At 56.1% G+C, this 25,750-nt stretch overlaps 5 protein-coding genes across 7 annotated transcripts; 2 read left to right on the forward strand and 3 right to left on the reverse strand.

Annotated features, from left to right (window-relative positions):
- Positions 1–562: 562 nt before the first annotated feature.
- Positions 563–5,808, forward strand: RTBDN (retbindin). Of its 3 annotated transcripts, none has more exons than XM_036879375.2 (6): positions 563–692; positions 3,189–3,363; positions 3,844–3,985; positions 4,101–4,211; positions 4,738–4,834; positions 5,380–5,808. In XM_036879375.2, exons 2-6 carry the CDS (start codon positions 3,195–3,197, stop codon positions 5,605–5,607), a joined length of 747 nt encoding a protein of 248 aa, XP_036735270.2. In that variant the 5' UTR covers positions 563–692; positions 3,189–3,194; the 3' UTR covers positions 5,608–5,808. The 3 variants fall into 3 exon arrangements, with proteins under 3 accessions (XP_036735270.2, XP_057346184.1, XP_036735288.2); XM_057490201.1 differs by having other exon boundaries at positions 564–692; positions 3,919–3,985; XM_036879393.2 differs by lacking the exon at positions 563–692 and adding an exon at positions 2,440–2,920.
- A 3,107-nt stretch (positions 5,809–8,915) lies between these two features.
- On the reverse strand, positions 8,916–12,892 carry RNASEH2A (ribonuclease H2 subunit A). The gene is made up of 8 exons (XM_036879338.2): positions 12,694–12,892; positions 12,414–12,485; positions 12,166–12,292; positions 11,975–12,062; positions 10,560–10,697; positions 10,375–10,462; positions 9,246–9,369; positions 8,916–9,127 (listed from the first exon to the last, which is right to left on the reverse strand). Exons 1-8 carry the CDS (start codon positions 12,818–12,820, stop codon positions 8,992–8,994), a joined length of 900 nt encoding a protein of 299 aa, XP_036735233.1. The 5' UTR covers positions 12,821–12,892; the 3' UTR covers positions 8,916–8,991.
- A 1,051-nt stretch (positions 12,893–13,943) lies between these two features.
- On the reverse strand, positions 13,944–15,577 carry THSD8 (thrombospondin type 1 domain containing 8). The gene is made up of 2 exons (XM_036879493.2): positions 15,277–15,577; positions 13,944–14,149 (listed from the first exon to the last, which is right to left on the reverse strand). Exons 1-2 carry the CDS (start codon positions 15,425–15,427, stop codon positions 13,950–13,952), a joined length of 351 nt encoding a protein of 116 aa, XP_036735388.2. The 5' UTR covers positions 15,428–15,577; the 3' UTR covers positions 13,944–13,949.
- Positions 15,578–15,601: 24 nt separating this feature from the next.
- On the forward strand, positions 15,602–18,357 carry PRDX2 (peroxiredoxin 2). Its single transcript, XM_036879417.2, has 6 exons — positions 15,602–15,725; positions 16,113–16,224; positions 16,313–16,466; positions 17,071–17,193; positions 17,350–17,480; positions 18,024–18,357. Exons 2-6 carry the CDS (start codon positions 16,122–16,124, stop codon positions 18,107–18,109), a joined length of 597 nt encoding a protein of 198 aa, XP_036735312.1. The 5' UTR covers positions 15,602–15,725; positions 16,113–16,121; the 3' UTR covers positions 18,110–18,357.
- A 2,163-nt stretch (positions 18,358–20,520) lies between these two features.
- Positions 20,521–22,367, reverse strand: JUNB (JunB proto-oncogene, AP-1 transcription factor subunit). The gene has a single exon (XM_036879325.2). The coding sequence runs from the start codon at positions 22,068–22,070 to the stop codon at positions 21,027–21,029; it is 1,044 nt and encodes a 347-aa protein (XP_036735220.1). The 5' UTR covers positions 22,071–22,367; the 3' UTR covers positions 20,521–21,026.
- Between the last annotated feature and the right edge of the window lie 3,383 nt (positions 22,368–25,750).

A 25,750-nucleotide genomic window follows, 5' to 3' on the forward strand; every position in this document is an offset into this window, starting at 1 on the left:
ACCCCAAGGGAGACATTCTAACCGAGATACATTCCCTATGCGGACACCCCCACCCCCACCCCGCAGCGACCCCCTGCGGAAGACACATTCCCACGGGGAGATAGAAGATAGTCTCCGCGGGGCGGCCCTCTCCCGTCAGGAACTCTCCCTTCACCCTGAGAATCATTCCTGAGACAGATGGTCTCTGAGAGGGGATGCTTCCTCTCAAAAGCTCCCCCCACCTAGAGAAAAATCCCCACGGGTGGCTTTTGACGTGGGGAGCCTGGTGAGGGAGGATACCTTCAATGAAAGATCCCCTAAAAGCTATATTCTCTGTGGGAAATTGTCCCTACCCACGAGATCCGCACATACGGAGAAGATGTGTTCTTACAGAGTAACTTTTGCACTGAGAAGACCTGTGCTTACGGAAGATGTCCCTTCAAAAACACATTTTCGGTGCATGTACGGCCTCCTCCCTTAACTTACCCCCTCGGGGAACCCTGCTGCCCCTCTAGAGACTCCCTCCCTCATCATCAGGATTAAGGAGGCAGGCTGGGCCGGGCTGTATTTATAGGAGTGATTAGCTGGTAGTTAGGAAAGGGGACAGCTGAAGATTTTCACATGCACCCTCTCGCAGAGGTCCTATAGCTGAAGCCAATCCGACCATGCTTTCCAGAGTGGAGTGAAAAGTGCCGAAGACCTCCCCGCTCCAGGTTTACGTATTGCGGGGCAGGGTTGGGAGGGGGCTACCTAAGGGTCCCAGCTCAGCTGGCCCCAGGCCCTTGAGGGTGCAGTCAGTGAGCGGAAGCGACCCCTGCCGGCCAACCGGGGAGACGGCGAGGTCTTGGTTCGGGTGTTCTGAGCTTTGCGCCTTTGCCTCAGTTATCTCTGTCCGTTACTCTTCTGTCTGTCGGCATACTGGTTTTGTCATCTCACTGAATCATTTGCTCGCACTTCTCTGTCCAAAGCTCGCACTCCGCTCTGTCGCCCCTGCTCGCGCCGAAGGCCGCGGGAACTCTCCGTGGTACTGATCTTGCATGCTCCTGTCCGCGGTGCTGAAATCTGAGTGTGGGGTCGGGTCTGAAGTCAGGGGAGACTAAAGGTTGGCAAGAGGTACAGCCCAGTGGCTGGACAGATCTGACCCATGAGCACCCTGAATCACCCAAGATGGACCAGAGGAAGGCTAGGTTATAGTTGCTGAAGCCTCCAGGACATAAACTGGTATCAACAGAGGGTCCCAGAGACAGTGCCTACTGATTCATTCATTTACTCAATGAGTCCTGATCACCTAGTGCGTGCAAATCAGTGTTTCGGGATCTGCGAGTACAACAATGAAAGATCCAGGCAAAAACTGTACTATCCTGAGAAGGGAGGGAGAGAGACTTGTGGTAATGGTCATTGCTCACAAAATGCATGTGCATACTCTGCAAACACAGGCATGTACACACGCACTCTCAAGACATACACACAAACACAAACATACCAACACATGCTCAGCAAACAGACTCACATACACACATTCACACTCTCTGCAAACACTCCACAAACACACTCTGCAAATACACACCAACTCACACTCAGCAAACACAGACTTACACACAAACATATGTACACAGTTGCAAATATACACTCAGCAAACATACAAAGTCCTATGCAAACACATAAAAACAGAATACAAACACACACACAGCAAATACACACACAAACACACTCTGCAAACACATACTTGGAAAACACAGACATTCACACACTCAGCAAATGCAGATACACACATACAACACATACACTCAGTGAGCAGAAGCACACACACATAGCCCCAAAACAAGGAAAGCTCACTACACACAAACTCTCATCCAACATATAGATACATTATCCTCACAATACAGCACACAGGCACACATACACACCCATACCCACTGTAGGGCTATTTTTCTCATAGGACTCTCCCACTGTAATGTCAACTCTTTGAAGGTTGGGATTTTTATGTCTTTGTCACTACTGCATCCTTGGAACCTCGCACACAATAGGTGCTCAGTAAATGATTGTTGAGTGAATGGATGAATTGAGGGAATGCTTGCAAGGGACACACATTCACAGAAACTGCAGAGGGACACACATATGCATATTCATTTCAGATGCAGACATACACCCTCTCCACACATGACAGCACCCCACCTGTTCACTCATGGTCAGTATGTATGGTCAACAACTTTTATCCACTGATTCATCCACATCCTGCAGGACACCCATACTGATCCTACATCCCCCTCCCCCATATTTATTATGACTCTTACTCAACTGTACACACTTGACTTGAGACACATATACAAGTCTCCTAAACTGTACACACACACACACACTCCCCACATAGAGATACAGAGCTTAAGCTAAAAGCTCAATGTAAAGGCCAACACAAATATATATATGCACTAGCTTCAGGTCCATCTGCCTTTGGTCAGCTGGGGTGGAGACAAAACTGTGGGAAATCCCTCTCTGCATCAAATCATGCCCCTTTTGGCTGCCACTGTTTCCTGACTTGACCCTGAGATGTCTTAGCAGCTCCCTAGATCCCAGGGATCTAGGCTAACAGGTGAGAGGTGCCCAGAGGGGGCAGAATGGGAACTGTCATGCCAGCAGAGACCTCCCAGTTTCCCCTGCTCTGGGGCTTTTGGACCCCAGTAAGAGAACCCGATCCTGCAACAGCCAAACTTGACTCCAAAGTCCCAGCCCTGTTTGGCAGCCCCTAAGCCGATTATGGGTGGAGAGAAGGTGACCATGAGAGGCGCCAGTGGGAACAAGTCTGGGGGGGAGACTGGGCAGCAGAGAGGGAGGAATTACTGGTCAGAAGAAGGAGATTGGAAGAATTGAGAAGGTCCCTTAGTTCTGAGGACGACGGGGGTTGCCTGAGGGCCAACAGGGTGCGAGATCCTGCTGGGCCTGAGTAAGGAGGGGCACCATGGACAGACTGGGAGAGGACACTTGGGCCTGAGGGATGGAGGGGACATGAGTCTGATGGGGGAGTTTCTGGGTCAGAGGGAGATTTTGGTGGCCCCTGGGATTTGAAGATAGATGGCCTTTGCCTCCTCATCAATTGCCCATTCTCAGCTCTGGCTGGCTCTGTCTCACAGGTGTGCATCATTATGGTGCCACCCTGAGTTCCTAAAGGGGATGGAGGAACCTCACCCTATACCAGCTGACTCTTATCTCAGGTGGACATGGCCTGCAGGGGCTGCACTCGACCCAGGGGCCTGGCCTGGGCCCTGCGACTGATGTTGGCATGGATCCTGCTGGGGACCTGTGAAGGGAGTCACCCACTCCCAGCTAGGTCCTGGAGACACCATAGGCTGGCGGCCGATCTGGCCACAGGCCAGCTGCACCTGTCAGGTGAGCACTCCAGACCCTGCCTAACCCCCAACACCAAGGAACCCCCACTCCACCATGGCAATGCCAGAACTTGCTTATGACAGGTGCTTAGGATGACCAGGGGTCAGGGACAGCCAGACCTGGTGCTGAATAATGGTGGTTTAAGTGTCAAACTGCCTGGGTTCAAATCCCACTCTACCATTTTGTAGCTGTGTGACCCTGGCAAGTCACTTAAACCACTCTGGACCTCAAGCGAGCCATTAAAAATGGGGAAAAATAACAGGCCTACCTCACAGGAGTGTTATAAAGGAGAGTTTTGTAAGCATGTGAGAATCTGTACTACTCCAGAGACATAATAAATGATAAACCGATTATGATAAAGGATTATTATTACTTGAAACTGCATTTGCATCCCAAGTGAAGTGTCTTTGTTTATGTTTTATGTTTGGGAAGATTGATGTAACTGGGGTCTCTCCTATTCATGAGACCTCCGTGTCTTAGTTCCCCAACCCTACCTGAGGATCCGAGACCTCAACTCACAGGAGTCCCCTTCTCCATGGCCCTGTTGTTCCTCAGAGATGGACACACCAAAGGCATCAGGCCCTGGGATCACCCCAGAACGCTGTGAGAAGTCGAGTCTCGGGTGAGTACAGCACCCCCAGCCGGTATTTCCTTGTGTTCTTTGATCCAGTTGCCTCCTCCAGGGGCTAGAATCCCAGCGCATCCTGACCCATCCGGGCCTGTCTTTCCCTCTTTAGGTGCGAATCCTTCCTGGGACACCTCCAAGTTGCCCTCCACAGTCGTTTCCGCCTGCTGCTATTGGGGATGCACCAGGCACGGCCGATCTGCGCTGAGCTGTGCGATTCCTGGTAGGCGAAGAGGGGCGTGTGGGGCGTGGCCGAAGGGGGGATCTTCAGCTCGCTCCTCCACCTAGCGTTTGAAAGGACTTGGGCCTGGCTGCAACCCCGGCCAAGGGTTAAGGATGAGACCCAGGATTTAGACTCTTGGCAGAAAGGGGTGGGGCCTGCTCAGGCGTCGGCTTTTAAGATTGGCAGTAAGGAGGCGTGGCCTTCCATGGACAGAATTTTTTTTTAAAGGGGCGGGCCTGTTGATTGAAAAGAGAAGCCACAGGGTGGAGAATGAAAGGGGCTGGCCTGGAATAGTTGGTCTGAGGTCTGCAGGGATGAGGCCAATTGTAACAGGGCCCTGGGTTATTTGTGGAGAATACGGGTTGGGTGAAATCCGGGGGATGGTGTGTGTAGGGGTGTGGCCCTAAGAGGCGGGGTCTGGAGCTAGGGGAGCGACTAACACCCGTTGAAGCCTCAGAGAGCAGGAATCCCACGAGAAAGCTACTTCGGAGCCTTTTCCCACCTTCTCTCCACACATCATCCCCAGGTTTGCCGCCTGTCAGAGTGATATCACCTGCGGCCCATCTTGGACCCCACTCCTAAAAAAGACGGCCTGCAAACCTGGCTGCAATACCTATGGGCAGGTGAGCTTGAGAAAGAGGGCGAGGGGAAGAGATTGAGACCTTGCCTTACTGCGTCCTGTCTTAATCCGCCTAAACCCCAGATCTGGACTGGTACTCCCAACGTCCCCGGCTCCCCCTCTTCTCCTTCCCGCAGCCCGGTCTCCACAGTGGGTTACGCCCGTAGCCTTCCCTAGGACACAGAGTCTGGATTTCCCCTTCCCAAGGGACCGTCTCTGCTCTAGGCCCAGCCAGTTTCCCCTGGAAGACCCAGAGGCTCAAGTTACCTTCCCCAAGTTCCCGGACTTAATCTGTCCCTCCCCTCCCCTAGCCCCCTGGGACCCAGTAAGAACGACGCGCCCTCCCCAAGGCCCCGCTCCCGCTACAAGCCCGCCCCCACTCTCCCTGGAAAAACCAGAGGCAGAAATTGCCAGCCCCAAGACCGCGAGTCCCAAACCCGGTCCCAACCAGTCAGGGAACTCCCGGCCTTTTCAAGTCCACGCCCCTGAAGATGCCCCCAAGGGGTCTGGGCTCCGCCCACAGGACCCTAACCCCACCTCGTCTCCCAGATCTTTGCTAACGGGGCGGATCTTTGCCGCTCGGTTCTGGGCTACGCGCTGCCGGTGGCAGTTCCTGGCTCCGGTTACTGCCTCAACATTTCCATCTCGGTACTGCCGGATCCCAAACACGGACGGAAAGCACGGGAAACAACCTCCCCGCGCTCCCACCGCCTTCGCACCTGGCTCCTAGATGCGACGGGCAGCGGGAGTGGCAGCGGCAGCGGCAGCGGCCCCTAGAGGGCGCCTGGCCTCGAAGGAGAGAGACATCCTTCCCGCAACCGGACCCCTCGACCCGGATCTCCACCCCTCTCCCTCTCTGCCTTCTAGTTTCCAGAGTCCTGGTCCTCCGTGGGGCTCCAGAGATTTGCCCCTCGCCAGATTAGAGAAATGACTCTTGCTCCTTTCCCCTTTCTCCCCCTGAATAAAGTCACCAACGGGAGCACATGATGCGGCTGCTTCTTGGGGAAATAGGTGAGGATAGCTGCCAGAAAGCGATGTGTCTTGCTTCTAATCTTCAAGTCCTAGAGCTAGAGTCTGATTCACACTAGCATGTATATGACGGATGACCCTGGAGCAAGGAAGAAACTTGCCGTAATGTGGAATACCCAGGTGTCAGAAATGGGAAGAGGTCCAGAGAAAGGACAAGAGCAGGAGGCCTGCTCTCCAAAAAGCACCCTGACTTGTACAGACCTCAAGACACCTTTTTTGGCCTTCCCTATGAATAGGCAGCCCAGCGGTGTCGGGCATATTGCTCCCTTCCCTTCTTCCTCTCCTTCTTGCAAATCCCAGTCCTAGACTAAAGTCTGAAAACTGGATCTAGATTCCAGATTTGGGTTGTAAACACTACTTTACATCCTCCTCCTTGTCTGCAAACCCTAGAACGTCCTCACTTTAGTCACTGGTAAAAGAGGGGCCTCATGCACACATACTGTGGTTGGTGCTGCCTCTGGCGTTGAACCTCAGCTGGGGCTGTTGGCCAGAATAGCTACACGTGGCCTCTCTCTGTGGGTTGGACTCCCTCACAGCATGGTGGCTGGATTCCAAGGGCAAGTGTCCCCAGAGAGCTAGCCAGGTGAAAGTTGTCTCATATTTAGCAATCTAGCCTTGGAAGTCACAGTGTCACCTCTGCTTTCTATTCACTAAAGTAAATCACTAAAGCTAGCTTACATTCAAGGGGGAGGCATCCCAGACTTCACCTTCTAGGGGGAGGGATGTCAAATAAAATGCTTAGAAAGTTTCTAGTAAATAATTAACACTCAATAAATGTAAACATCATCCATTAAATTGTTGATGGTATTGTATGCTGTGTCATGACGAGGAGGACAAACAGGCATCTAAGGGAAAAAAAAGTGAGGTAAAGCCTTTGAAGCATCTCCAGGCAGATGACCAAGCCACAGGGAAGGGCATTTCAAGCAGGATGCTTGGATATTTCCAGCTATTCAGAGAGCCTGGAGCACAGCGTGGGAAAGGGACAGACCACAGAAGGCCTTGAACGCCAACTGGAGGCACTTGGACCTAATGATAAAGGGTGTGAGAGCCATGCAAGGTTTATACAGAGGAAGATCCATCAGATTGCCATCATGCCTGCCACTTGCAAGCAGGACAGTGGTAGGGATACCATTGAGGACCTTGGGCCAGGAACCGGAAGATGGGGAAGAGGGAGATACATGAGAGAGGGTAACACACGCTGCCCTGAGGAGAGCAGGTATGATCATTTGCAACCTTCAAGTAGGGATTGTTGTCAGGTTCATTTTGAAGAAGGCTCTGGAGAGCTTCAGCAGGTCCGGCATGGGGCTCAGGATTTCACATTTCTGGGTTCCAGGTGAGCTTGGTGCTGCTGATCTGGGGACCCCATTTGAACATCCAGGGATTCAAAAACATGTTAGGAAAATAATAGACTCTAGAGGCAAGACAAAAATTTTCTTACAAGTTAGCATTTGTGAGTTACAGCTTTGGGGTGCCGGCTAGTTTCTGCTTGTCACCAGCTATGAGGGAAGGGAGAAAGAGGGACAGCTTCTCCTCATCTTGCTCAGGAGATTCCATCCATCCAGAAGGGCCTATAATTTCAGGACAAACTATAATTCTATTAATTTTTTGAGGGGAAAAGCAAATCTGAGAAACTCCCAAATTAACAGCATAGAAGAGGATGGGAGAGAATGGTAAATGGAATCAGATTTGGTAATGTTTTGCAATTACGGTAGCCACAGGCTGAGGCTTGAAAAAAAAAGTTGCCTTTAGTGTGGGGGAGATGTGGAGGCCAGAGCTTCTCCCCCAGGCTCACCGTCACTACCTCTGCTCTCGGGGCCTTCCTGAAGCCAGGTCCTCTTACCTCTGGGTCTCTGCCTTTGCTGTTCCCACTGCCTGGAACCCCTTCATGCTCCTGCTGTCTGCTCCATCTGCCTCATGCTTCAGCTCTCAGCCAGAAAGTTCCTCAGGCTCTGGGAGCCCCAGACCAGAGCTGGCCTCCCCATCATGTACTCCCAGGGCCCCCTGGACCTCAATGGGCACTTAGTGGGAGGTTTGGAGCCCCTATTGGCTGCAGAAAGGGGAATTTGGAAATTTCTCTCCAAATTACAAACCGTATAGATCCCCTGACCTTCCAAACCCACCTCTGGGAATTTATCCTACAGGGAAAACTGCATGAGAAATAACAGCACTCCCAGCTCATTCCCTGCTGTACACAAAATATCTAGATGTGACAATCCAGTATCTACTAAGAGGTGGTAAACGAACTACAGGACAGTCATGCCTGGAAGACAGCTGTAAAAGGAATAAAAGAGGCCTTTACACAACCATTTGGAATTACCTCCAAGATGTATGTGGTGAATAGAGCAATGTGCACTATCTAGGGGATAGTTTGTTTCCATTTGTGTTAAAAAAAACACAACAAAACAACACTTGAGGAAGGAATGTATCTGTGCTTTTATTTTTAAGTATACTAGTAATGTGCCAGGCTAACACCAGAAGGACGTAGAAGCACATGCTAAGGTCTGAATGTCTGTGCTCCCCCCAATTTGTATGTTGACATTATAACCCCCCAGTGATGATAGTATTAGGAGGTGGAGCCTTTTCGGGTGACTGGGTCATGAGCATGGAAACCTCAAGAATGAATGTGATTAGCGCCCTTATAAAAAGGACCCCCAGCGGTCCCTCACCCCTTCTGCTATGTGAAGACACAGCAAGAAGTTGAAGTCTACAACCTGAAACAGGGTCCTGCCCAGAACGAGGCCATGCTGGCACCCTGATCTTGGACTTCTGGCCTCCAAAACTATAAGTATCAGTTGTTTATAAGCCACCCGGTCTGTGATAGTTTGTAATTGCAGCCCAAAAGGACTGAGACACCCTAGTATGCCCACCAGTGAGCTGAGGGCAGGGTGGGAAGGCTTCTTGATATGTTCCCTCCTAATTCCGCATCATACAAATATAGTATGCACTTAGGAAATGAAATAAAACCAACCAACCAGTGCCCACCATCCTATTTAGTCTCCCTGTCAGAGCACACACCCTCACCCTGCCTCTGCACCAAAGTACCACCCCACGCTTAGTTTTTCCTTAGAACACTTTTAATCACCAGTGAAGTTTGGGGGTGGGGGAGGCAGGTAAAGGGATACAGGCTGGCTCCTAGAGAGTGGTGGCTGACTCCAGGCCGCGCTCCTGGAAGTACCGGTGGGGGAGGTGGGGGCAGGTTTGGGGACCCTCACTGAAGTAGGATGTGATGCTCCCCAGTCCCTCCTGATCCCCTGTGGGTGAGTCCTCCCTGTGGGACAGAGGTGGTAACACTGACCACTTCCAAGGGAGCGGCCCTCCCAGGCTCCCAGGCAGGGCTGAGCCTGGCCTCCCTCCCTCTGTCCCCACAGCACCTCCAGGACACCTACCACATCACATCTTCCGCCTCCTTCTCCAGGATGCTCTGGGCCGTGCGCCAGCTGAACCGGACAAACTGGGGGAAGCCAAACACGGGCTCCACGTGCTTCCTTAACCACGCTTTCGTCTTGGGATCTGGGCGGAGGGCAGGGTGGGCAATGGGGCATCCCTGAGTCCTGCTGTAATGTCCCAGCTCCTCAGCCTGGCACCTGAGGCCCCCTGACCTCACAACAGGCCTCCTCCAGAGTACCTGGGGCACTATCCACTGTGAGACATCTTCCAGCCTCAGGACCATTGCACAGGCAGCTCCCCAGACTCTTCACCAGGCCAACAGCTGCTCAAGGTGCAGTGCAGGGAGGCTGCCACTGGGACACCTTCCTCATTTCCTCCAAGGACAACAGCCATTAGGCCAGCATCTGTGGGCCACTGGGCTAACACCCATCACCCCCACAGAGCCATAAGCACAGTGGGGACAGGGAGCTCCTCATTTGTCTTGTTGATGGCTAAGATCCCAGGGCTCAGCCCTGCATGGCACGTTCCAAGCACTTGGAAGCACCAAATGCTGCCCGGAGACATGTGGCTCAGACCTGGTTTCCTTACTTGCCTCACCTAAGTTTCAGTCAGACTTGCTGTGTCACCTCCCAACTGACAGTCCCTCTCTGGGTCTCAGAAGGGCCAGAAGGTTCCTTGAACCCAGCCAATGAATCTTCAGTCTACTGGGGTCAAGGCAAGGGGCACATGATCACCTCTACCTCAACAAGGAGACTGAATTTCATAATGGGGAGAAAACAATGGATTTAAGCTGAGCCCATTGGACATGAGCTGACACCCCTCACCTCTGCCCCCTCCCCTCATAACAAATGGACAGACACCCATGTGGGGCTCAGTCTCTCACTGGAGCTCCAGAGAGCCAGCAGAGGGAGAAGGGAAAGGGAGCCTGCCGGCTGGAATCCAGCTCTGCCACTCACTGGCTGTAAGGAAGGGGCCCCTGTGCGGGCCTTGGCCTTTTCTGCTGTAGAGTGGGGTGAGCAGAACTTAGAAAACCTCAGAAGCATGCTTAGGCCTGACTTGTCAAGTGTCATTGCCACTGTGGCTATTATAGGGCAGCTCCAGAGGCAGCCCCGACTGCTGTCTGCTCACCACTGGGGTAGCCTGAGCCATAATCAGCATCCAGGTCTGGCAGTTTTTCCACAAACTTCCAGTTCTTCACAGCCTGGTCACGGGCCACCTGCGAGCAAGACAGGTACTTGAGATCGTTCTCCCCTGAAGCATCTCCCCTGCCCAGGGGGATGCTGGGAGCTGACCAAGGCCAGTGGGGGCCTAACCTTGGCACAGATACTGGCGGCGCTGACCACAGGGTAGAGGGCATCTGCCTTGGCTTTGACTGTCACCTCAATACCGGGAAAGCACTGCTGTAGCCGCTTCTGGTATGTCTCTGGCAGCCCTACAGTGTCCACAAACACCTGCCATGATGAAAGAAATGTATTCATTCAACAAACATCAGAAAAACAACTGCGTACTTGCTGTCCCTGCTACCTGGAACAATCTTCTCTGAGCTTGTCCCCAGGCAGCATCTTTTTCTCAGCAGTCTCAGCTCGAACATCACCTCCCAAAGAGGCTTTTTCTGATCAAGCTGCAGACAGTCTTCATTTACCGAGCACCTACTGTATGCCATGGCTGCACCAGATGCTAGGCACATGGCAGTGAACACACCAAAAATCTGTCCTCATGGAGCACACACCCTGGTGATGGCCACAGACAAAGAACGGGGCAAATAATAAAGGATACAGTAGTGAAAGGTGGTGGGGGAGGTTCAGGGAAGGTCACTCGGGAGTGGTGACATCTGATTAAAGGCCAGAAGATGAGGGAAAGAGCCATGTGATCTTGGAGTGTTCTAGGCAGAGGGAGCAGCCAGTGCAAAGGCCCTGAGGTAGGACCATGTCGAGTATGCTGGACAGCAGTAAGAAGGTCCCATGGATGGAGCAGAGACAAGGTCAGGGAAGTAATGGATAAAATAGTCTCTATAGCAGTTACTGTTCTCAGAAGTCATCTTCATTATTTATCAGTTGACCATCAGTTTCCCCTGACGTGTCCATGAACCCCTGAAAGTGGGGCCCTTGTCTGTCTGCTCCAGCACTGCAGTCAGCTCCACATTCCAGTCCTGGACACCAGTCACCTCCTGAGCAATGTCTTCCTTGTTACATTCCCTATCTCAAGTGTATTCGCTCTTGTATTCCCTCAAAACAGCCTGTTCTTTGTCTGAGTACTTGATGCAATGCCTACTTTTATTTCACTCTGGTAACTGAATTTCGTTCTTCTCTACTTGATTGTGAATTACCTGGATTTAACTTCTACTATGACCACAAAATTTAATGTTGAGATTTACATTTCAAAACCTGCTGAGTGGGGAGCAGGTTGTAGGGGAGGGGGCTGCAGATAAGGGGACCAGAGAGGAGGATGGGGCAGGGTACATGCCCTGGGCTAGGACAGAAGCTGGAAGTTGTTCTGATCCTGAGCCTTTAGAATACAGAAATAGATTAAGTGGGGTTTGGGCTGGGACTCCACCATGGTCTTGGGTGAGGCACACATTTAAGGTAGGAAAATCTGTAGGAAGTGAGCAACACCAACGAATATTCTGGAGGTACTCCAGATATGTCCGACGCTGAATCACTCACTGTACTTCTAGACCTGCATTTTATCCCTAGGTGATCAAATGAGGGCAACCGAACAGTTAGCTCACCTGGGTGACATTCACACCCTGGTCCAAGGCATACTGCACCAGCCCAGTGGCTGTATCATGGGACAAGGAGTTCAGGTTGTATTTGACCCTGTGGTGGGGGACAGAACCTAGTCAACCCCATTCCAGCCACCGAGGCCTTCCAGGCCATGATGGCTGCCCCTCCACCCTGACCCCTCCTGAGTACCCCTCACCTCCCAAGCATGCTGGTAGAGATGAGGTCTGGAGACAGCACATCCAGTGCCCAGCCCACAAAGTCCCCGCCCGCCTCCATTTTCGCAAAAAGCCTGTTCCGCTCGTTCTCCGACAGGGTCTTTGAGTCTGGGAAGAGGGTTGGGAGAAGAGAGTAGCTAGTTCTCCCGGGTCCTGCTTGCCCCCTCCGGTTTGCACCCGCCCCTGCACGCCAAGGAAGCCCCTCCCCATACACACACCTCGGTCTCACCTGCTACTTTTAGGGCCTCCAGATCTGTCAGGCGGGACAAGGGACAATAACAGATGGCGTAGACCATGGGGCCTGGGGAAGTGGAGGTCCAACCAGTGAACCCAGGAAAGCCACCATCCTTGTTCCATCACCCCCGCTTTTTTTCTATGCAGTCACCATGTCATGGCCATCATCACTCTCACGCCCTTCCCTGGGTCGGGAGAAATCCCGGCTCCCGTTTCAGCGCAATTCTCACCCCCCTTATCATGCCCCCTCCTCTACCCCGGCCCTGAGGGCGCACCCAGCACTGGGCCCCGGCCCGCTTCATCGACGCCTAGGACGCAAGGCTCCTTGCGGCACACCGCGGGCACAGGCGAGTTCAGGCGACAACGGCCTGTATTGTCTCTCTCCGGATCGCTGACATCCATGCCGCCAAGGCCGCCGCCACGAGCCGCAGTAATTAACTCCTCAGGCCCAGGTCTCGACTCGCGTTTTCCGCGGGCCCCGGAGTGACTCTCGCTCCCGACCAACCGGAGCACAGAGCACGCCCCCCGACGACGTTGGCGCTTGCGCAGCCGACGCCGATGCCGGAGTCGTGCAGCTCCCTGGGAATTGTAGTTCTCGAGGCCGCCCGCCGAGTTGCTAGTTTGAGGCCCTGGGTGGACGGGGTAGTATTCCGAGCTCCGCCTGGGGCTGCCTGGAGCCCAATCCGCAGGAACTGGTGGGAGGAGACAGAAATGAAGGTGAAACTGAGGCAGGCGTTGGAGCACCCGTCCCAGTTAGGGCCTAGAAAGTCAAATACCCTATATTCCCAGAATAAGCGTCTCCACATCACTAGGCCCCTGTCACCGTTCTGGAACCCCTTTGGACTCGCGATCACTGCCACTCCACCAAGCCCAAGCCCCTTGGACTAGGTATCCCCGCTTCCAGTGGGCTCAGGCCTTTGGACGTGGGGTCCCCCAACTCCCATTCTCTCTGGGTACCTCACCGGGACTCCCGCCTCCCGCCCACCCCCATTCTGCTTTCTTCCCTCGTTGAGGTCACACACCGAGGTCCTAGATCTCAACAGACTCCTGCCGAGTCTCCGTCCATCACGTTGGCTTTCCCCCAGCTAATGGTTCACGTCCCCACCGCCACCGTCTTCCTCTCCCCGCCCTTACCCCGCACGATATTAGTGAGGCTCATGCCTCTCAGATTTGCTCTCTACTCCTTCCATTCTCTAGTGTCTGCACGGTCCACCGTCCTCGGCCTGAGGGTCTCTGCCCCTCACCAGGCTCATGCCCCTTACTCAGGGTAACAGTTCCCCCTCCCCGCCCCTCACTATCTTTCTCTCTTTCTCCCCGGATATCAGGGGGGCTTCCATCTCCCGACTCAGTTCCCTGTTGTCCCACCACCCTCAAGTCCCAGACTGGGGGCCCAGTTCCCCCTTCCCCTGCCTGCATTGTACCTGCCCCTCCACCGCCCTTCCTCTCTCCGCGCCCACCCTGGGGACTCGCAACCTTGGACTAGCACGCCCGCCTCCTCCCAGCCTTCCCTGCGTCCGTCTCTCACCCGGGCTCAGGGCGTCCAGTCGCAGTTGATTGGCTTGCAGGATGAACAATCCTGTTGTGTGCAGGGCCGCACCTGCACCAGATTCTGGCGGTCCATGAACATGGGGTCTGGCGATGAACCCAGCAGCTGGCGACTGCGCAGCTGCTTGCCTGCCTCGCAAATGCAGCGCCACTTTCCCCACGGGGCAAGGATCGAGTCCTCCAAGTCTAGGGATGGAAGCCAGGTAGAGGAAAGTCTATCCTCCATTCCCTCCTCCAGGGAGGGAGGAGGATAAAGACACTAACAAATAACAATAACTCACGTTTGCTGGGTTCTGCCTCTGTGCCAGACACCGCACTGTAGATTACCTCATTTTACCCAGTATTCCCAGCCAGTATTCCCAGGTGAGAAAACTGAGACCTAGAGAGATGGAACTACTCTTCCAAGCTCACACACCTAATGAGTGGCCCAGAGGGACTACAAACTGACATTCCCCACCTGTTCCAGCCTGTCCGGTTGGGAGTGTAATACAGCCACCTTGGCGCCTGCCATCGGAGGCAGATTCCTGTCTTCAAGGGCGTGAGCATGGGCCTATCCAGTAGGCACAGTGCCACCGGACCAGCAGGGCCGCCAGGTGGTAAATTAAACGACATAACTGGCATAATGAAGGTACTTAAAGCCCCTGGGGATGAGCTATCATATAGTACAAAACAATTATTAAGACCACTTAAAGCAGCAATAACTTACTGGGTGTGGATCGGATGCCCTTTACAATGTTCTTTCACTGACTTCTCCCCACGCCCCTAAGAAGCAGCTATTATCCCAACTGTGCAGGTCACATATTCCTGACAACTCATGCCCTCACCAAGCGCCCGCCAGGCAACACCGTCCTCTTTCCATTTGTCCATCAGGCCTTTTGTCCTTGCACCTGCTGTTCCCACTCCGTGGCACGCTCTTCCCCCTAAATCTCTGCATTTTTGGCTTTTGCTGGATTCTGGCTGTATTGGTTTCCTGTCTTCATCAGTTTGCCTTCTCTGACTTCAGAAGTTTATCTGGCCCCTCTAGGTATCTCCATCCTTCCTAGCACTTAACCATGAGTTTATGGATGTTTCTGTTTTGGCATTTATTGCCTGCCCACATTCCCTCTCCCCCTGTTAGATGCTTGAAGGCAGTCTCTATTTCGATTTAAAAGATGAGAAAACAGCCTCAGAGAAAAGTAACCAGCCCAAGGGGAAGCCTCCGGTGCGCAGCTGGCAGACATCCAAAGCCCCTGAGGAAGGGCCTTTGCAGCCAGCTGGCGAATTGGGGCAATGGGGCACCATTCCGCACCGTCATACCCGCGGCCTGCGGATACCTTTCTGGTAATTCTGCAGCCGCTGCCGCTCCCAGGTGTCGCCTTCGCCCTGTTCGCCGAAGTAATGGTAGTCGGGGGAGATCTGGGCAGAGGTCGCCAGCAGCAGGAGCGTTAGAGGTGGCAGCGGCAGCGCCACCAGGCTCCGGGCCATACCAGAATCTAACCGACCCTGGCGCACTCGGGGAAGGAGCTCCGCGCGGCGACTACGGAGAGACAGCTGCTGCTGCTCTCTCCCCGCCGCCCTCAGGCTCGTGGACCGGGCCGGCTCCGCACCCCCTCCCCTGGGGCTACAGTGGACCCGACCGCTCCACTCTTCATCGCCCCCCCCGGGCCCTGCACATCATGGTTCGGGCCGCGCATAAAGGGCTCCGCTGCTCAGAGCGCCCTGGGAGCTGAGAACGCGTGTCTGCGCCTCCGCTCGTCCGTGCGTCCCGCCCTTGCCCACACAGGTATGGACACCTGGAGTGTGCCGGGCCGGGGGAGCCCTCTTGGAGCAGCTCTGGCTCTATCCTGACCTCAGCGCTGGCCGCCTTTGGCCTTGCGGGGGAAACCGAGGCCAGAGCCTCGGAATACAGGCCGCTTCCTGGGCTCCCAGCCGCGAGGAGTCTCGATGGGGGGGGGGGCAGCGGCCCGGAGGCTCGTGCAGACCAGTGGGCGGGTCTCCCGCAGTCTCTAGGCCGCGCCACCCGGTACCGGGGAGGGTGCGAGGCAGTGCTGCTGTCTCCTCCGCTCTGACTCCGCAATCCCGCCTGGCTCGCAGCGTGACCTTGGGAAGGGAGGACAAAGGATCTCTCTAGATGCACTGACCGCTTCGGGGTTCGGGGGGGTGGTCTCAGCTTTTAGGCATGGCCTCCGGCCACGCGTACGTCGGAAAGCCCGCCCCGAACTTCCAGGCCACGGCGGTAGTGGATGGCTCCTTCAAGGAGGTGAAGCTTTCCGACTACAGAGGTGAGGGCGGCCTGCAGAGGGCCCAGGTGGGGGCGGGGCCCGGGCGTTGGAGGCCTAACTCCTCAGCAATTCCTGTCCCTTCTACCAGGGAAATACGTGGTCCTCTTTTTCTACCCGCTGGACTTCACCTTTGTGTGCCCCACGGAGATTATCGCGTTCAGTGAGCATGCTGAGGACTTCCGAAAGCTGGGCTGCGAGGTGCTGGGGGTCTCTGTCGACTCTCAGTTCACCCACCTGGCTTGGTAAGAGCAGGGACCGGCAGAGAGGGAGGGTGCAGCTAAGCCTACGCCCTCTATAGGGCCTGACAACTGTGTGTACTGAAGGTCGTTGCTCAACCGCTGCACCTCCTTTTCCCCATCTTGAAAATAATAGAAATAATGACGCTTAAGTTCTTACCGGTGATAGCAGTAATTAACATTTGGAAATGAATAGCCTGACACAGAGAGTTGCAGATGGTTTATTACACTGAGGGCAACATGGCCTCCCTTCCAAGAATTATTTTAAGAAGGTGGAAACTCCGGTTCAAGACAGTGAAGGGCTGGGCCCCAGCAGAGCTAAATTGAGGATGGAGACACTAAGTCAAGCTTTCTGCCTTAGAATGCTAGAGGCCACCAGAACATGTGAAGTCACTTTGCTGGAATGTTAGCTTAGGCTTCCCAGTGGTGGGAAACAGCCCCTGCACCCACTTTGGGGTGGGGTGGGTGGGGCTCCCAGGGCCTTGCTCTAAAGCCCCATATCTCCCACACCCAGCACACCCTTTCAACCTTTATCACACCCAGCCCACAGGGTGAGGACCCTGCTGTGCCAGTCATCCTGAGGTCCCAGACCTCTCTCTCCCACCCCCAGGATCAACACTCCCCGCAAGGAGGGAGGCTTGGGCCCCCTGGACATCCCCCTGTTGGCTGATGTGACCAAAAGCTTATCCCACGATTATGGTGTGCTGAAGGAAGATGAGGGCATTGCCTACAGGTACTGTGGGACCCTCAGGGAGCCCCCGTCCTCAGGGTGAGGGGACCATTCTAGGGCAGTGCCCTCCCTGCCCCCAGCCTTGTGGCTGGCAGTCAGTGCTCCCTCCCCTGGCCCTGGGAGCTCCCAGCTCTTCACTGTAAACCGTGCTATCTTCAGGGGCCTCTTTATCATCGACGGCAAGGGTGTCCTTCGCCAGATCACCATCAATGATTTGCCTGTGGGACGCTCTGTGGATGAGGCTCTGCGGCTGGTCCAGGCTTTCCAGTACACAGATGAGCACGGGGAAGGTGAGGAGATACACACATTCACGTATTCACATGGGAGCACGTATGCAGCAGCCCCTTTGTCTTTCATGCAGACATTTGCTGCTTGCTGTATTACCTGTGTGGGGTAGATGTGAGGGCCTCAAGAAAGATTCAGCTCAGAAACTTGTCTGCAGGAAGTTGCTAGTCTGGTGGGGGAGATAACCCCAGTAGAAGGGGGAAAGAGCTATAGATTTTTGAGAAGGCATGTACCGAGGCAGGCATGATCAAATTAGTTGGGTTGGAGGACACAGCTTGACCACAAGCCCTCAAAGTCCAGTGGGTTGGGGGTTAGGGAGAAAGATGGGATCAAAGTGGCCAAAAATAAAAATGTCAACCAGAAAATCCTGCAGCTGGACTTGGAGGGCCTCTCTCCACATGCACTGTGTTTGGGCCTGGACCACTTGGCTCTAGGCTTATTCTTCTGCGACTCGGGCTCTCACTTTGCCTCTGCTGGTCCCCTCACTACTGTTCTACCTTAAACATGGGGCTCTAGCCTCACATGTGCATCCCTGGGTCTTTCCACAGTCTGTCCCGCTGGCTGGAAGCCAGGCAGTGATACAATCAAGCCCAATGTGGACGACAGCAAGGAATACTTCTCCAAACACAACTAGGCTGGCAGATGGGCGGCAAGCTTGGGCTCTTGGTCTCCACCTGTCCCTACCTGGGTGTCCCGTGCTGACCCAGGAAAGGCCAGACCTCCCCTTTCAAACTCCTTAGTCTATTACCCTACAGGGCTAGGCCTTAAACCTTCTCAAGCTCCCAGCTGGGAGCTGGTGAATGGTGACCCCCTCCCTGGAACTCACCTAGCCCGGCATAGGCCTAGAGGTGATCATCAATAAAGTATTAGGGACAGATATAAGTCTGTGCTGGTGTGCTGTCCTGGTGCGGTCGTCACCCTCTCCACCCAACCCCACCTCCTCCTGGCTGGTAAACTGACGACACTGTAGTTACTTATCTTAACCACAGGGTGGCAGCCTTGCTTCATGCTCTACTTTCCTTCCACCTGTCTTCTGGGCCTGAACGCGGCTTCTAAAAAGGGGCGGGGGTGAAGGGGTGGGGAGGTTGTGGTGGAGGAGAGCTGTTAGACCCCTGCAGGTCTCAATTCCCAGGATGCCCTGCGTCCTAAAACGACCGTGCAGGGCTTAGCCCACATCTTGCCCTCAGTCACACTGGGCTCAAATGCCGTTTAAGAGCTGTGATCTTTTCTGGGTTTCTTCACCAGTAAAACAGGAATAAAACCAACCCACAGCACCACCACATTAAAAGATAATTTACAATTTATGTGAAGCTCAGGGTCCCAGTTAATGCTTATTAGGACGGGTCCCTGGTGCTGGAAGAAGAGGGTGGGGACCTAGTCCTGAGAACAGAACAAAAAGCTGGAGTCTGAGCTACAGGCACAGTCCCTGCTGCACACTCTGCCCCACTCTACCTTGGGAGACCTGCCTGTCTGCCCGTGGGGTGGAAGGGTGAGGGTTAGGTTGGGGGGCAGGTGTTAGAAGCAAGACAGTGTTAGGAGTGTAGTTTGATGCTGTGCATGTTCAGGCAAGTGGCTTTGCCACTCTGAGCCCGATTTCCTTCCACAAAACAGGACTGACATGCTTCCTTAATCCACATACCCATTAATATTGCTATCCACCGATATGCCCTCCAAATTCACTTATCTTGGCCTTGGAATTTTATCTACACTCTTCAAGGCCCTGTGCTTGTTGTCCCTGACCTCATCTCCCCACTCCTAGTTCACCCCATAACAGGCCCACTAGCTTCTTGCTGTTCTTTAATAGGCAAATCTTGTTCTGACTACAGGAACTTTGCATGTGCTGTTCCTTCTGCCAGGAACTCTGTTACCAAGGATTTTCTCAGGGCCCTGTTGCCAGTCTGCTGAGAAATCCTCATTAAAGGCCCTCGTTCCCAATCTATTTTACAAAGCAGTTCACCTCCCTGCCCTATCGCTACCACTTTGACCTGTTTTTCCTCTTCCTCGCACTTACCACCATCTCTGAATGTTTGTTTATTGTCTGTCTGCCTCGGTCCAGGCTATGTCTTCAGGGCTAAGTTGTTCAGCATTGCACAAGTGAATTAATAAAGTGTTTGCTCTGTCCACCCCTCCCCTGTGGCCTGGTTTCTCTGCCTGTGTTTTTCTCTGCCGTTCTGGGGGCTTCCAGTTACGAAGCAAGCCAGACCCCCTTGGGGCTCACCATCCGCCTTGCCAACACCCAGCTGCAGGAGAGGGAGCCCCACGCGAGGGCGGTGGCGGCGCCCGGCGGCCCAAGCAGCCGCCCCGGCAGGACCAGACCTGGCAGTCGCCCTGCTCCCGGCCTGGCACCGGGGAGGGGAAACTGGCAGGCGGGCGCCGCCCTTCCTGGCGGGGGTGTGGGGAACCGCGGTGGCTACGACGCGCCAGCAGCAGCTACCCCCTGCCCGGGTGAGGTCAGACAGAGAGGGCGTGAGGCATAGCAGGGCTGGGGCGCCAGCCCGATGGGGGAGACTCTGGGGTGGCTCCCGGGGCCCAGAAGCGCGGCCCGCCCACCGCGCACGCTCTGGACCCAGGCCTGGGGCTTTCCGGGCCTGGGCAGCCGCCTGCCTGGGAAAATCCCGGCCCCCTTCCCGGCGCCACGGCCCTGCCCGGCAGAGCGGGGGAGGGGATTCCCGGAATCTGCCCGGAGACCGCTGGCGCGTCACTAGGCAGTACGAGCCCAGATATGGGCAGTGCTTCCGTTGCGTAAGCGGGGAAAGCCCCGGCGCGCGGCTGGGCGGGGCTACGCCTGCGCACTGTGCGCTTCTCTCCCAAGCGGCGCCCTGGCCCCTGGTGCTAGGCGGCTGGACCGCATCCCGGCACTGTATCTTCTCAGCCCGGAGATCAGGGGACACCAGAAGGGCTGGACGCCCGGACCGGGCCTCAAGATAGCTGGGCAGAGCTGGCGAGGGGTCCACAGATACAGGACGGAGCCACAACAGCAGTGGGTGGGGGTGGCATAGTACTCTCCTCCCTCCGCCCACCCGGCTTGGAAAAAAAGACAACAAATTAATAAAGAACCTTTTTTTTTTTTACTTAAATAGATTCAATAAAAAGTCAGAACCACAAACGCACACACATACACACAAAAACACATCTTAAAATACACTCTTTAGAGACCAAGTGCGTGTTTCCTCTCAGTACGGTGCAGAGTGGGGAGGGCAGGGGGCGGGGGTCCCTTCCCCAGTGTCCCCGCGGGCTTGAGTACCGGGCGGCGGGGCCAGCTCCGCCGCGATCGTCCCCTCCTCCCCTCCCTGTTAAATACACAAATATATTATATTCAATATGAATCGAGTCCTGTTTCCAGCAGAAAAAAAAAAAATACAAAAAGACGTGGAAGGGGGGCTTGTAAACGTCGAGTTGGAAGGACTGGGCGCAGAGTGGGCGGGCAGGGGTCCAGTGTGGTTTGCGGCACCCCCAGGCCCCGGGGCCGGTGCCCACCGCCTGCCCCCTCGCCCCGTGGGAGGCGTGCGCCCAGCCGTCCAGGCTGGGGGAATGTCCGTACGGGGGGGCGCTCAGAAGGCGTGTCCCTTGACCCCAAGCAGCAGCTGGCAGCCATTGCTGACGTGGGTCATGACCTTCTGTTTTAGCTGGGCCACCTGCTCCCGGAGGAGCCCGGCAGTGCTCGACAGCCCCGCATTCTCAGCCTTGAGTGTCTTCACCTTGTCCTCCAGGCGCGCGATGCGTTCCAGCTTCCGCTTCCGGCACTTGGTGGCAGCCAGTCGATTCCGCAGCCGCTTGCGCTCCACTTTGATGCGCTCCTGGTCTTCCATATTGATGGGGGACACCGGTGGGGTGGCGTCGCGGCTGCGCGCCTCAGGCACTGTCTGCGGTTCCTCTTTGAAGGTGGAGGCGCCGCGGCCCAGGCCCAGCTGCGCAGGGTGGCCGCCGGCAAAGGGAGGCGCGTGTGGGAGGTAGCTGATGGTGGCCGTCGGGTACGAGCTCCCGGTCCCGACGGCGGCCCCAGCGCCTCCGGAGGGCGCCGAAGCTGGGGAATAGCTGCTGAGGTTGGTGTACACGGGAGGCGGCTCCGGGCCGGCGTAGACGCCCCCGGGCCCGGCCGGGGGCCCCGCGCTGGTGCCCAGGGACACGTTGGGGGGCGTCACGTGGTTCATCTTGTGCAGGTCGTCCAGGGCTTTGACAAAGCCGTCGGCGAAGCCCTCCTGTTCCTCGGTGACGCCGCCCCCTGAGCCCCCCGCACCTCCGCCGTTGCCACCCCCGCGGGGGTAAAAGTACTGTCCCGGAGGCGTGGGCGTCGTCGTGATCACTCCGTTGCTGTTGGGGACGATCAGGCGCTCCAATTCGGATGAGGCGAGCTTGAGTGACGCGCCTGTGTCCGAGCTCTGGCCAGAAAAGTAGCTGCCGCCACTGCTGCCCTCTGGTCCGGGGCCCCGCGCTCCAGGTGCTTTGAGACTTCTGTAGGGGTCCGCCAGGTTGAGTGCCAGGCTGGGTTTCAGGAGTTTGTAGTCGTGTAGAGAGAGGCCGCCCGGGGCCCTGCCGTATCCCGCAGCTGCGTATGAGTCGTCGTGGTAGAAGGGCTGTTCCATTTTAGTGCACATCCGGGCGGCCCGGGCGGTCGGGGGGGGGGTCCCTGCGGGGCCGCCCCGGGCCTCGCTGCAGCGACCCGCGCGCTGTCCGCGGTTGTGGCCGGACTGGGTGTCTGGACACGCGTTCTCGGGGGCTGGCGCCGGCTGGGAGAAGCCAGCCGGTGGCTGTACGAGGAAGCTCTGTGCGGCTTCTCGCGTCCCTCTGCCCCTCTCTGGCGTGCTTGATTTCCTGGCGTCGCTTCACTCTGCTCCCTGCTCCCAGCTGGCTCCGGTGCTGGCCTGGCCGCGCTCAAGGTCTCGGCCGCTCAGCCGGAGCCACACGCTTTATACGGCGATTGTCAGCTACGGAAGTGCGCTCCGATTGGCCGTCGCCCGAGCCGGGCCCCCGCTCCCCCCTCCTCGAGCGTGGGGAAGGGGAGGAGGCGGCTCGCGTCACTGTCAGGAAGCGCGTGTCCTTGTAAACAGCGGCCACGGGCTGGGTGGCTCGGCGCGGCTGCAGGGGGAGGGGCCCAGGGGACCCCGGGGTGAGCGAGGAAGTGGGTGCTGGAGCGGGCAAACGGGAGAGGCTCTGGGAGGGCTATGATTCCCCCTAGAGTGCGCTATGAGGGATACGAGGAACTGGTTCAGAGCAAATGTGTTTATTTGGGGAAGGGGTAGGGGCGTCCTAAGGCGTACACGGAAAGGCAGGGTATCTGAAAAGGATTGGAGGAGTGAGAATACACTGGGAGACGCCACAAAGAAGAGACGGGAGGTTTGAGCAGGGTAAATGGGTAAGGGGTAAGATGCCTGCTTCAGGAATTGAGTGGGGGTCCCGAGTACAGAGGGGTCGAGGGACTGGAATTTTCACAGGAGGGGCTGAAACCAGGAAAACTGAAGAGCGAGAGAAATCAAAAGCATACACGGAGTTGCTGGAGGACCCATCGTGCAAGAAACGAGTAGGGGTTCTGGAGCACACGGGAGGAACAGTCTCCCCCGTAAGTGGGAAGGGAAAGAGATTGGGGTATGCGGAAAGTGAGGGTCCTGGGGTACGCTGAGTCAGGGAAAATAAATGGGGTCGATGACACTCAGAAGTTGGGGGTCACTGGGGTCTTCAGAGAAACCCAGATAAAATAATACTTAGAAGGGTCGGGGGACACTTTCAGAGCTGCGATGACAGTGACAGAGAGTCCCTAGTTGAGACACACGAGGCTGGGGCTTTGAGGATCCTGGGAACCTGGACTGCAGGATTTCTATGATTGATGCTCCCTCTCGTGGGCCCGGCATACTCTGTCCCCATCCCAAAGCCCTCCCCCAGTGACACTGGGCTTGCCCGACACCGTGTCGGCTCCTGGTGCCTGGACCTAGCCCGACAGCCGGGGTGCGGTTGCCCAACCCCACTCCTTCCTTAGAAACAGGCTGGGGAAAGAGCGCCGCGGCAGGAAGTGTGGCAACAGCCCCCGGGGAAGGAGCCCGGCCCTGCCTCCGTCACTCGGTTCCTACGGGACCGTGCGCCCCGCCCTGGGTCCCGTCGGTTCTTGGAGGAAGAAGAACTACCTGGGCGTGCGACCCTCGCGGAAGCCGGAATGCTCGGAACACGCCCAGCAGCACGTACCTCCATCACTGTCCCCCCGCCCCAGCATTGGTTCAGCCCTCGGCGCCCGGAGACGAACAAGGATGAGCGCGTCCGAGGATGATTCCATTGGCCCAATGGAGGGGGGCTCACCGGGGAGCGGGTCTGGTCGCCAGGGCAACAGGCCGGAGTCCATCTACACGACTGGGGGTGGGGCGGCCCCCGGAGTATCACCCCCCGACGCCCATATAAGGGCACAGGAAGGGGTGGGGCCAACTTTATCCCGGGGCCCGGAGCCAGGAACCGGGAGCCCGGGTATCTGCCAGGTCCCAGGGCGCGCCCGGGCCCCCGAATGGCTAGTCCCGACCAGCCCCGCCGCCGCCCCCGGGGCCCCCACAGCCGACTGGCTCGGCCCCACCCAGCTGCTCTGGGGCCGCGTTCTGCCAGGCCCGGCCCAGCCTGGCAGGTCCCCGCCTGCCCGCGGGCCTGGGTCGGACTTCGCCCCCGGCCCGACGGGGCGCGGAGGGGCGGGCCAGTGCCTCTAGGCGTCCCGGCGCCTGGGCGGGCTGGCACGACTGGATGCCTCCTCCCTCGGGTGGGGTGCCCTTCCTTTCTGCCAGGAGGTCTGGGGCCCCTCCCTCATTCATGGGAGCTAGGGTCCCTGCTCCTGTTTTAGTCTAGTGAGTCCGGTTAACAATCGAGTAATTAACAAAGGGGGATCCCATCCCTCCAAAGAGTGTCTCCCTCATCTGAGGGCTCCCCTTCCCTCCAGTCAGAGGTGACCTGAAAATCCAAGGGGAAAATCTGAGGAAACCCAGAATCCTTTCCCCAGGATTGGGTGGAGGATTAGATGGTGAGGCTTCTAGTCAGATTTAAGGTGGGACTTACAAACAATGTGAGCCACTAAAACAAGGTGAGAAACTCAGTCTCTCTTGGAGAGAGGCCTCTGCTGGGAGGATGGACATTTCTTTAGGGCAGAGAGAGGCTGAAGTACAGGGCTAGCCAGCCTTGTAGGGCAGGCACAGAGCTCACCAAGTGTAGGAGAAAGAGAAACTGAGCTGTGTGGAGGCAGAGGGGAGTCCAGTAGAGCAGTGGCATTGGGGAGGAAGGTCCCATGAGAAACTGGGGGCATCCCCCAACTTTGGAGGGTCCTTGTGATCCCTGGGTGCCCCATCCCCTCTTCCTTTGCTTGAACTGCCCCTCTCCCCTGCCCCAGGCTCAAGGGAGATTCCAGTGGCTGCTGAGTCTGGTGGGCTTGCTGCCAGGCCTGTCTCCAGCCCATGCTAATAACTGCAGCTGACATCTGGCCAGGCCCTGCGGGGGCCCAGTGGGCAGCACTGGGGGCTGGGCAGGTCTGGCCAGAGGGCAGCATCTCTGGAAGCTAACCTGAAGGTCCCATGGGCCAGGAGACCACAGTGAGTCAGCCCCAGCCAGTGCTGAGACTGGCCATGCCAGAAGAGTCCTGGAGAGAGGAGAGGCGGGTCCAGAGGGGGTCAAGATGGAGGGCAAGGAAAAGTGGATTTCTGGGGGTGGGCTCAGGGCAGAGAGAGGTGCCGAGGGGCAAACAGACAGACAAATCGGGGGCAGGGTTAGTGTCATGCAGACCAACAGTGAGACTCAGAGACACTTAAGATAGGCAAATAGACTGAGAAATAATTATTTTAATAGCTGACACTTTTATGGCCCTGACCATGGGCCAGGCACTCTTCTAAGTGGTTTACATGGAGTTACTCATTGTCTGCTTCCAACAACACAGAGAAATGCATGTTATTTTTGTAGCCCCATTTTACAGAAAACTGAGGCACAGGAAGGTAAGGAACTTGCTTGAGGTTGCCGGAGTTGGTATATAACCCAGGCTGTCCAGTTCCAGAGCATCAGCCACTATACTGTGGATTTTCACAACCAGAGAGGCATTTATACAGTACCAATTGTATTGCCAAACTCTGCAGGCCCTTACATGAAGGGCCTTTAACACAGAGAGAAACTGAGTTAGGCACAGAGCAGAAGGGTGCTGGTGGGGGTACAGGCCAGCATGTTGGAGTGGGACTGAATTGCTCCACGCACTCCGCATGGCTGTTTGAGCAGCGGGTGGGGACTGGGCCAGCCAGGGAGGGCGGGGGCCCAGCCAAGCTGGTACAGCCGG

The sequence above is a fragment of the Manis pentadactyla genome, chromosome 12, assembly GCF_030020395.1.
Source record: "Manis pentadactyla isolate mManPen7 chromosome 12, mManPen7.hap1, whole genome shotgun sequence".
NCBI lineage: Eukaryota > Metazoa > Chordata > Mammalia > Pholidota > Manidae > Manis > Manis pentadactyla.